General features: G+C 40.1%; 1 protein-coding gene across 1 annotated transcript in view; it reads right to left on the bottom strand.

The window, feature by feature from the left end:
• The window catches only part of Tesk2 (testis-specific kinase 2), a gene marked incomplete in the record, with an annotated part of 134585 nt that overhangs the window by 100849 nt on the left and 21855 nt on the right, over window positions 1–11881 (bottom strand). The window contains 1 exon segment of the mRNA XM_005398714.2: window positions 7782–8092. Coding sequence (XP_005398771.1) covers window positions 7782–8003 — 222 coding nt within the window.

The raw sequence follows: 11881 nt of genomic DNA, 5'->3' as shown, positions 1-11881 counted from the left end.
GCCCGCCTTCTCTCTTCTAAAGCTACCACTATTTAACAAAGGCAGCACCACTCTGGAGACTTTACCTGGCCCTCACAGCTTCCCGAAGACCACACCCCTAAACACGACAGGATTGTTTCCACCCCGCCACCTCACAGTGAGGATTAAAGTCCAACATGAGCTTTGTGGGGAACAAACCATATTCAAATCACAGCACATGTGAACAGGCTTTAAAAATAAATTCAATTAAAATTAAACAAAATTAGATACTTGCCTGGCATGGTGGCACAGCTTGTGATCGTAGCTCTCTGGGAGGCAGAGGCAGGAGGCAACCCACTCAGGATCCCTCCTGTCTCTCAGAAGCTATTCCTATTCCCCATTCCTATTCCCCAATAAATTGTCCTACTCTTAAAAATAACCCACAGGGGCTGGGGATTTAGCTCAGCGGCACAGCACCTGCCTGGCAAGCACAAGGCAATGAGTTCGATTCCCGGTACCAGAAAAAAACAAACAAACAAAACCCACAATATATAGTTCAAACAATAGAGTAGACCCATATGAAAGAAAATTGGGAACATGAGCTGAAAATCACCCTCTCCCTCGAAAAATTTAAAAAAAAAAAGGTCACAAAAAGGTAAGGAAATGAAATATGAGACAGGGCCAAGGATATGGTTCAGCGGTACAGTGCCTGCTGGTCAAGTGCGAGGTCCTGAGCTTGATTCCCGATACCAAAAAAAAAGAGACACAAATTGACAGATGTGAAAGATGGCATAAAATAATCTAGTATGTATGTAATGGGACTTGACCAGACCAGAGAAAAGATCAGAACTGAAAAGATAATGCTCAAGAATCCTCTAGAATTGAAGGCAGAAATGAGACCTTAAACTTCAGGAGTGTACCAACTCCCAAGAAGAAAGAAAAGGCTAACTACTCTCCACAAGGAAGGTAATCATTATGTTCTGCAAACATGTACTAACAAAAATTAATTTTTTTAAAAAAAAGACTAAAAAACAAGTAAGAAGCCAGGTGTGGCGCATGCCTATAATCCCAGCACACTGGAAGGCTGAGGCAGGAGGGTCACAAATTCAAGCCCAGCCTGGGCAATTTAACGACTTAAGGAGAACCTGTCTCAGAAAAAAAGAAAAGTAGAGAGGGCTTGGGCTACAGCTCAGAATGAAGGCCCTGGGTTCAATCCCCAGTACTACAACAAAAAAAAAGTTTACATAAACTAGATATACTGTATCACACACAGACTCAAAATAGAGATAAGACATACTGAGAAAATACTAATCAAAATAACAACGCAGGCAAATCCTCAGTGAGGAAGAAGGTATTTGATACTGGTAGAAGATAAAATTAAAAAACTAAAAGCATATCATAGAACAAAGACACCTCATACACATGAAGTAAGTAATTCATTTACAAAATCCTGAGCTGCTAGTTTTGTTTTTTCCTAGTACTGGGGATTGAACCCAGGGCCTGAGCTGCACTGAGATACATCCCCAGCCCTTTTTATTTGGAGACAGGGTCTTCCTACATTGCCTTAGGTTTGAACTTGTGATTCTCCTGCCTCTGCCTCCCAAACAGCTGAGATTACAGTGTGCCACTGTACCCAGCAATCATGAGCTTCTATTAATACATATCTCAAAAGATTATCCCATAAACAGCCAGGTGTGGTGGCGCACGCCTGTAATCCCAGCGCTTGGGAGGCGGAGGCAGGAGGATCCTTGCAAGTTCGAGACCAGCCTGGGCCATAAAGTGAGTTCAAGGCCAGCCTAAACTGCATAGTGAGACCCCGTCTCAAAAAGACAAAAAGAAAAAAAAAAAAAAAGAGATGGCCCATAAACAAATCAAAATTCACAAAACATGGGGAAACCCTGAACACATTTGTTTTTTTTGTTTTATTTTGTTTTGTTTTATTTTTTGAGACAAGGTCTCACTATATAATTGAAACTGGCCAAGAACTCACTATGTAGTCCAGGCTGGCCTCGAACTTGTAGCAGTCCTCCTGCCTCAGCCTTCCGAGTGTTGGGATTACAGGGGTGACCCACCATGCCTCGCCTTTATCTAATTTTTAACTGACTGCTACTCACTGGTAAACTGAATGCTTAAGAAATAAAGACTTCTAGGGACTGGGAACATAGCAGTCAAGTCTCACTGATTTTTACCTTGTAACAACCCCCGAGAAGTCTGACTCCATATATCTGCCCATCTTGCCAATAACTCCACTCTGGGCAAACCTGACAGCCAAATAATCACCTTTGAAGCTTTTTATTATCTTCTTTTTGTGTATGCTTCATAGCCTGCTTTTATTCCCTTTTTTGTTTTGTTTTGAGATGGGCTCTCACTATGTTGCCAAGGGTGGTCTCAAACTTTTGGACTCCAGTGATTCTCCTGCCTGAGCCTCCTGAGTAGCTGTAGGGAGACTGTAGGCAAGTGTTCCCAGGCCTGACAAGGTCCACTGCCTTCCAGTTCTCTTTTAATCCAGGAGTTACATAAAATGAAGTTATGTAATTTCCACATGGGCGGAAGGGGAAAGGGAAACAAAAAGAATTAAGATGTGTTATATGCCCAGTGTAGTGGCACACGTCTGTAACCCTAGCACTCAGGAGGCTGAGGCAGGCAGGGGTGAACCCAAGGACACATCTTTATGGCTTTAAATCTGAAAATCTCAGTGAGATTAATTTTACTCTAAAAAATGAGTTTAACAAAATTTAAGAAAGAGAAGAAACAAGGCATGGTGGGGCATGCCTATAATCTAAGTATTTACGAGGCTGAGGCAGGAGGAGCACTGCAAGTTCAAGGTCAGCCTTGGCTACAGAGTGAGCTTAAGACCAGCCTGAACTGCACAGTGAAACACTGAGTTGCTGTTATGGTTTGTGTCTGGGTGTACCCCCAAAGCCTCATGCGGCCATGGGGCAGGCTTTTAGAGTTTGATTGATTATGGATGTGAGAGCTACACCCGCCCTGGGGTGGATAGTTTGCATACGTAAGGAAGAGGAAGAGGATACTTCTGGCCATTTCCTCCCTTGTGTGTGCTTGTTGCTTTGCTGTGTTCTACCGACGTGAGCTATAGCCCTCTGCCATGTGCCACTCTGCCTTATAATCTGCCAAGTACGGACTGAAACCTCCACAAACTGTAAGCGAAATAAACCTTTCCTTCCTTAATTTTGGGCGTCAGGTATTTTGTCCCAGCAACGAGAGAAAAGTAACCAAGACAGTTGCCCAGGATGGGCTTGAATTTGTAATCCTCCTGCCTCAGCTTCCCAAAGAGCTGGAATTTCAGGTGTGCACCACCTTACCCAGCTTATGACAGCTTTATTTATAATTGCCAAAACCTGAAATCTACCAAGGTAATTGTATAAATTAACTGTGCTACATACAGACAATGAATTTTCTTTTTCAATTCTAGAAATTGACCTCAAGGCAAAGCACGTGCTCAACCACTGAGCTGCACTCCCAGCTCCTCAAACAATGAAATATTATTCAGCACTTAAAAGAAATGAGCTATCGAGCCATCGAAAGACAGAGGAAACTTAGATGCATATTATGAAGTGAAAGAAGCCAATCTGAGGGCTGGGGATGTAGCTCAGTGATAGAATACACGCTCAGCACACACAAGGCCCTTGGTTTGATCTGCAGCACTGAAAAAAATACACCTTCCATCCATTTGCTTCATTTCTTTTCTTCACTTTTTTTTTAAATGAACTGTCACCATGTTACCCAGACTGGTCTTGAACTGGTGGGCTCAAGCCATCCTCTTGCCTCAGCCTCCCAAGTAACTGAGACTACAAGGACAAGCTCAGAATTTGAAACAAAATTTACCTTTATAAAATTACATTGCATAGAATGAGGGTATAGCTGAGTAGCACAGCACTTGCCTAGTATTTCTAAGGCCCTGGGTTTGATTCCCAGCACCACAAATATAAATACAAGTACAAATGCAAATGCAAATACCAATACCAATACCATACCAAAAAAAAAAAAAAAAAAATTGGGAGGAAATCTTCATGGATTTAGAAATAATTTCATGAATATTGTACCAAAAGCAGAGAAAACAGAAGAGAAAATAGATAAGTAAGTCAAAACTAGAAACTTTTGTGTAACAAACAACATTATCAAGAGAGTGAAAAGCCAGACAAAATGATGTGAGCTTATAGTCTCAGCTACTCAGAAAGCTGAGGGAGTAGGATCTCTTGAGCCCAGGCATTACAGGCCAGCTTGGGCAACATAGCAAGACCCCATCTCAAAAAAAAAAAAAAAAAAAAAAAAGAGAGTGAGAGAGAAACACAAATTGGAGAATAGGAGAGAGTATTTGCAAATTATAAATCTGACAAAGGTTATATAAATATCCCTTAAAAATAAAATATATCCAATTCAAAAAATACAACAAAGGACCTGGACATTTCTCCAAGAAGATACACAAAAGGTCAATAAGCCTATGAAAAGATGCTTTGAATTGCTAGTCATTAGGGAAATGCAAACCAAAATCACAACAGGATACCATTTCATACCCACTAGGTATAGTTATTACAAACATTTTTATAAAAAGAAAGACAAATATTGGTGAGGACGTGTAAAGACTACAAGGAACCCTTGTGCATAGCTCACAGAAATGTAAACTGGTACAACTACTGTGGCAAACAGTTTGGTGGTTCCTTAAAAAATTAAATGGAAAAAAAAAAAAAAAGAAAAGAGCCACGCATGGTGGCGCACACCTGTAATTCCAGCAGCTGGGAGGCTGAGGCAGGAGTATCACTGCAAGTTTGAGGCCAACCTGGGCTACAAAGTAAACTCAAGGCCAGCCTGAACTACGTAGAGAGGCACTGTCTCAAAAAGACAAAAATAAATAAATAAACGAAATCAGGCAGTCATAAAAAGGCAAATACTTTGCTTTTACATACATAAGTTATCTACAGTAGCCAAACTTGACAGAAGCAGAAAGTAGAATGGTAGCTGCCAAGCCTTGGGGTGAGGGAGAAATGAGGTACAGACAACGGTGGGAAGTTTCAGTTTCATATGTGAAGAAGTTCTTGAGTTTGGTTCTACAATGATGTGAATATACTTACTACTACTTAACTGTACACTTAAAAATGGTTAAGATGATAAATTTTACGTTGTACATTTTATCACAATTGCTTAAAAAAAAAGTTAAACATAAAGCTACTATTTAACCTAGCAATTTCACTTAGAGGTTAGAAAGAAACTGAAAGCAGAGACTCAGAGGAACTGAGAAAACTCGGACGCCGTGCTTCCACGTCAGTGTTCACAGAGCATTATTCACGACAGTCAAACGACAGAAACAACTTAATATTCACAAATAACGGATGGATAAACAAAATACTGTAAATGCACACAGTACAGAAGCATTTAGCTATAAAAGGGGTGGAATTCTGATACAGTATATGATACAACACTGAAAATGCTCTGCTAAGTGAATCCGAACACAAAAGAACATTGTATGAACCTGCTTGCATGAGAAACAGAAAACAGAATGGCAATTCCTAGGGGGTGGAAGAAGGGGGAAATGGTGACTTAATGTTTAATGGTGCAGAGTTTCTGTTTGGGATGATAGAAATGTTTTGAAAACAGGTAACAGTGACGGTTGCACAATACCGTAAATGTAATTTATGCCACTGAACTGCACACTTAAAAATGGTAAATATGGCTGGTCCTGGTGGACACAGCTGTAATCGCACACACTTGCAAGGCCGAGGCAGGAGGATCGCTGCAAGTCTGAGGCCAGCCTGTGCGATATAGTGAGTTCAAGGACAGCCTGGACTACATAGTGAGAGCCTGTCTCAAAAAAAAAAAAAAAAATAGCCAAGTGCATGTTATGTGTATTTTATCACAATAACTTCTTTAAAGAGAAAGAAAGAGACCAGGAGAACAAGGAATGACAGGTGGTAAGAAGAGAATTTTATGGAGTCATTATGGTCCAAAGATAATAAGACATGGAAAAGTATAGCTAAAGAGAATATACAAAATAAACTCTTTTTTTGTTAAAAGAATATTTTTCAGCTCTGGTTGGAATAATTTAGTAAATTAAAAATACGGGAAAGACAGAAGAATTTAAGTAAGTTTAGTAAGGAAACAGAAATAGGAATTACAATACCAAGGCAAACAAGGACACAGCAGCATGGCCAGCTCACCCCCACGGCTGGGGCGGAGCTCAGCAAGTGTGTGAAGAGTGGAGCCAGCAGCCAGCCCTGGCGAAGGGAGCCTCTGGGGTTCTCTTCCGCTTCCTGCCATTCTCTCAGAGAACTAAGAAGGAAGTTCCTCCCTGAGGATGAGGACTACAGAGGAACACTGGAATTTTATAAGAGAAAAAGGTATGAAATAAGCTGGGAGAATGAATGAACTAGAGAAATGTGATTGCTTGAGACTACTACGGGCTCAATATTATTAAAAAAAAAAAGAAAGAAAGAAAACAAGCAGGGCCGGGGATATAGCTCAGCAGCAAAAGTGCCTGCCTGGTAAGTGCAAGGTCCCAAGTCCGATTCCCGATAGCAAAAAAAAAAAAAAAAACCAAGCAAATGAGGTGAGAGTGACACCTGCCTGCAGTCCCTACCTAGGAGACTGAGACAGGAGGATTGCTCCAGGCCAGGATAGCTCCACACCACAGTGAGATGGTCTCAAGAAAATGAAATACATAGACACAAACACACACACATACATACATACATGTATACATACAAACATACATGCATGCACACCTACATACAAACAGGCTCCAGGTATGGGTTAGTGGCAGAATGTTTAGCATACATGAGGTCCTGGGTTTCATCTTCAGCATGACAAAAATATAAGCAAACAAAGAACTATGTGTGCATAATTTATATATACATATGTAAGATATGTGCGTATTTGTATAAATATAGAAAAGGGTCCAGAAGTATACACATCAACTGGAAAATAGTGGTTATTATTGGAGAGCATACACACACACACATACACACATATATGCATGAACACACGTAGAATGTTTGTCTCCCCCACATAAGTGGGGGAGACAAAGGTGAGAGAGACACCTATTTTCTTTACAATTTTTTTGTAGGCAATATGATTATATATTTGGAACTTCCAAAATAACTGAAAAACCATACACAATAGGAAAATTCAATAAAATAAACAGAATCTAAAGAAATCTTCTATATTCTTTAAATTTTTTATCAGCATGATTTGGTTTGGCTTGATTTGTAGTACTGGAGATTGGATTTAAGGCCTTCACACCGAGCTACATCCCCTGCCCTTTATTTTTTTTTTTTTTTTTTTTTTTTTGTGGTTTTTCTCCGGTACCGGGAACCGAACTCACGACCTTGCACTTGCCAGACAGGCGCTTTGCCGCTGAGCTAAATCCCCAGCCCTATTTTTTTATTTAAAGACAAGGTCATGCTAAACCATTAAGTTGTCCAGGCTGAGCTAAAATTTTCAATCTTCCTGCCTCAGCCTTCCCAAATGCTGGTATTACAGGTGTGTGCCATACCTGGTTGACCATGTATTATTTTATTATTAAGTCAAATTATCTCACAAGTTAAGAAAGAGTGTGTGAAGAGAGTTTAGAACAGTAATAAAGATCCAGTGCACCCTGACTAAGCAAAATCTCTGTTCCATTTAAACACATCAGGCCGGGGATGTAGCTCGGCAGCACAGCGACACAGCACCCATCAAGCAAGGGCAAGGTCTTGAGTCCAATCCCCAGTACCAAAAAAAAAAAAAAAAAGAAATTAAGCACAACTACTAGCTCTGCAGTGAATTAGACATCTGCAAGACAATATGAAAACTGCTGAGGCATCTCTCACCTTGAACACTTCAGAGAAGAAGCCAGACCCTATTTTTTCACAAGTAAAGTCATCCAAACGTGTCAGTCTGGAAAAGGCACTTATAAGAGCTCGATACGAAGACGTCCACACTTTCCCTGCCTGGGTCGCGCTTCCGTCCCCTCCACCACCTCCTTCAAACTCCTCAAGACGCTCCACTCGTGGGGGAAATCCCGCAATTGAATTCCGCTTGCTGCGATCCATAATCCAGTAATCACTTTTTTCTTCTTTTTAAGAAAGAACTTCACACATAATAACTTTTTGTTGAATTTTACTTCTCTTCCAGTTTGACACTAAACAAAAGACAAAAAAAGTCCATTAAAACCATAAACAAATATATGCAAATCAAAGAACTATCAATGTAAAAATATTTCCTTTCTCATTCTATCTCCTGATTTTCATACCTAAATACTTTTACGTTTTTAGCTTGAAAAAACACTGATATACCTAAAACTCAAAATGGGATCATTCTTTAATATAAGTGGAATATAACGGAGATCATCAGTTGCAGTCTAAGTAACAAAGTAACAATGATAGTATCTCATTCATTAACCACCTACTTTCCAGGAAATGCAGTATGGGCTAGGGGTATAGCTCAGGGGCTGTATGCATACTTATTCTGAAATAATCCATAATAAAGATTATTACATTCATTTCACAGAGAGATGACTAAATGTCGGAGATAAAATCATAACACTGAGCCAGGCGTGGTGGCAAACACCTGTAATCCCAGCACTTCGGAGGTTGAGCCAGGAGGATCATTGCAAGTTCGAGGCCAGCCTGGGCTACAAAGTGAGCTCAAGGCCAGCCTGAACTGCACAGCAAGACCCTGTCTCAAAAAGACAAAAGGAACAAAAAAATTACAATGCCGCCATTCATAGTGGTATATGCCTGTAATCCCAGCTACTACGGAGGCTGAGGCAGGAAAATTGCAAGTTGAAGGCCAGCCTGAGCAATTTAGTGAGACCCTCTCTCAAAATAAAAAATAAAAAGGAATGGAGACATAGTTCATTGGTCCTGGGGTCAGTGGTCAGTACTGCAAATGAAAAAGAAAAGAGCAAGACTGACTAAAAAGTGCCCTTCATAGCCTCACATAATTTTCTCCTAATCTGAAAAATTATTAAGTCAAATATAAATCAAATATGACAAAGACTTCAAAATCATATCAGAATAAAAGTATAAAAATAAAACTATATCTAAAAATTCACTATTGAATAAGTAAATAACACAGGCCAGTAGAATGATTAGAGGGCTCTACCTTATCAGTATATACATAACTAAAAATAAAAGTACAAGCTCACCTTTTATTTTTGGCTAGCTCTCCCAAATTCTACTTTCTTTCTATGATAATCATAAAGATCCTATGCACTTGGGAAGCTGAGGCAGGAGGATCATTGACAGCTCGAGACCAGCCTGGGCTACAAAGTGCACTCAAAGCCAGCCTGAGCTGCACATTGAGACCCTGCCTCAGAAAGACAAAAAACAAACAAACAAACAAAAAGTAGGCTTGGCTGGGCATGGGGGTGTACACTTGTAATCCTAGCATTCAGGAGGCTGAGGCAGGAGGATCACGCTGAGTTCCAGCTCAGCCTAGGCTACAAAGTGAGTTCAAAGCCAACCTGAACTGCACAGTGAAACCCTGTCTCAAAAAGAAAAAAGAAAAACAAAGAAAAGAAGGCTCAGGGTTTTAAGTAACCTGTCTGAGCACACACAACTGATAGAACAAGGCTTGGAACCAATCTCTACCCAGCCCCAAGACTTAGAATTTTTCCATTATTACTTAGTTCAGTGTTTTTCCACCTGAGCTGAGAGGAGTTAAACTGGTCACCTGGGCAGAGTACAGATGACAGCCGGGTTGATTGTAATTTGGATGGAAACAGAAAAAAAGAAAAAAGAAACAACTTCAGAAAAATAAGCCACAGTAACATGAAACTGAATACACAGGACATAGTTGCTTGCTAAATTAACTGTCCACTTGGACAGGTTTGCCATCTACTGACTTGTTTTCCAGTACTGGGGACTGACCCCCGGAGCACTCGCGCTCTGAGATACACTCCCAACACTTCTTAAGTTTTTGTTTTGAGACAAAGTCCTTATTACATTGCCCTCAGTGGCCTCAAACTCAAGATCCTCCTTCCTCAGACTCCTCCCTAGCTGCCTAACATGTGGTGTTCCACCCACCTGGGACCACTACTGACTTTTCCATTGCTTGAGATACAGTTCATTTTTAATGAAATACATTATTCATCTGAAGGCCCTCAGGGTGTACGGGGATAGCAGGTCCTAGTTCTCCACACACAAGCATGGAAGACAAAACTGCTGCAGCTCAACAATTTGGTTTTACATTCTCAGCTGGGCAGCAGGAGGTAAGACACTGCTAATTACAGCTAACCTGGTTTGATGGGGAGTCCTGTTACAAGTTTTACAGTAGCACAATTCAATGACTATTTTGATTATTTTCATTTTGAAAAATAAATAACAATATATCTTTGCACATAGCACTTTTCAAGAGGGAGAAAGAGTATTTTTTAAATTGTATGCTAAGGACCGGGGATATAGCTCAGCGGCACAAGCGCCTGCCTGGCAAGCACAAGGTCCTGAGTTCAATTCTCGGTACCTAAAATAAAATAAAATAAGTTGTATGCTAAGAGAATTCCCACTGCTAAGTAATAGGAACCCTAAACAAAGATACTCATTTCATTTTACCATTGTATGGAATGAGGGCAGGGAGGTGACAGGCTGAAGTTCACCAGTAGGAACTGAACTATACAGCACTTACATAAATAAAGTATATCTAACAACGATGAGCAATGACATAGTGAATTATATCCAGTGTATTTCAAAAGCAATGTCGGGGGAGGGACAGCAAGTTTAGTTGGAGGTAGCCTTAAAATATCAATCAAAAAATCCGCCCCCCAGCACAGAGGGACTGAGCTACATCCCAGCCCCTCTTAAAAAAAAATTTTTTTGCCTTTTTGAGATAGGGTCTCCCTATGCAGTTCAGGCTGGCCTTGAGCTCACTTTGTAGCCCGGGCTGGTCTCAAACTCACAAGGATCCTCCTGCCTCAGCCTCCCGAGTGCTGGGATTACAGGCATGCACCGCCATGCCCAGCTTCCTCTTAAAAATTTTTATACTGAGACACGGTCTTGCTAAACTGCTACACTGAGTAGGCTCAGCTGGAACTACACTCTACCTCAGCTTCCCAGGGTGCTGTGATTACAGGTGTGCAGCACCACACACAGCTCAAAAAAAGCTTTCTAAATTGAGCATGGTAGTATACACCTATAATCTCAGCTAGTCAGGAGGCTGAGGCAGGAGGATTTCAAATTCAAAGCCAGCTTGACCAATTTAGGGTTCAACAATCTTGTCTTTAAAAAACATTTTGTAAGAGGTTAAGGATATAGCTCAATAGAAGAATGTCCCTGGTTTAATCTCAACAGTTTAGTTGAGTTGTTTAGTACCAACAACAACAACAAAAACTTTTTAATTACAAAAAAAGTTGCAAGATCACCTCCATAATGCATCATATGGCCTATAGAATAAACAATTTGAGTTCAATTTTGGCTCCATTAATTTGAAGCTGTATGAACCTACACATTTACTTAACCTTTCTACATCTCCAGTTCCCACACTAGAAATAAAAACAGTAGCTACTCTGTGGTGGAGCATTTATATGTCTAGCATGTGCAAGGCCCTCGGTTCAATCCCTAGTACCAAAAACAAAACAGCAGCAGTGTAATTACTATACATTTTATAGACAATACATTTTATTAATATTTTAATATATTTTATATATCAACTCATTCAATATTTATAACAACCACAGGATTATAGATTAGATTAATAGCACCTGGCAAGCAGTAAATCCTCAACACCTGTCACAATTATTAAAGACAGATATTTATAGTGAATATCTAAAAGTATGAACTAAAAAGATGATGAAGTCATAGTATAATTGCCTCAGAGGGAAAGAAGAAAAATGAGACAAGGTAGGAAAACAAAAGGGATTTCAACTATAGTCATAATCTTTTGTTTCCTTTTCTTAAAACAATGAACCCACAGCAGACACAAAATGATATAC

The sequence above is a fragment of the Chinchilla lanigera genome, unplaced genomic scaffold (genome assembly GCF_000276665.1).
Source record: "Chinchilla lanigera isolate Chin_1 unplaced genomic scaffold, ChiLan1.0 scaffold00063, whole genome shotgun sequence".
In the NCBI taxonomy this organism is placed as follows: domain Eukaryota; kingdom Metazoa; phylum Chordata; class Mammalia; order Rodentia; family Chinchillidae; genus Chinchilla; species Chinchilla lanigera.
Note: the sequence above shows the minus strand (reverse complement) of the source record. Positions and strands in the feature narration are given on the sequence as shown.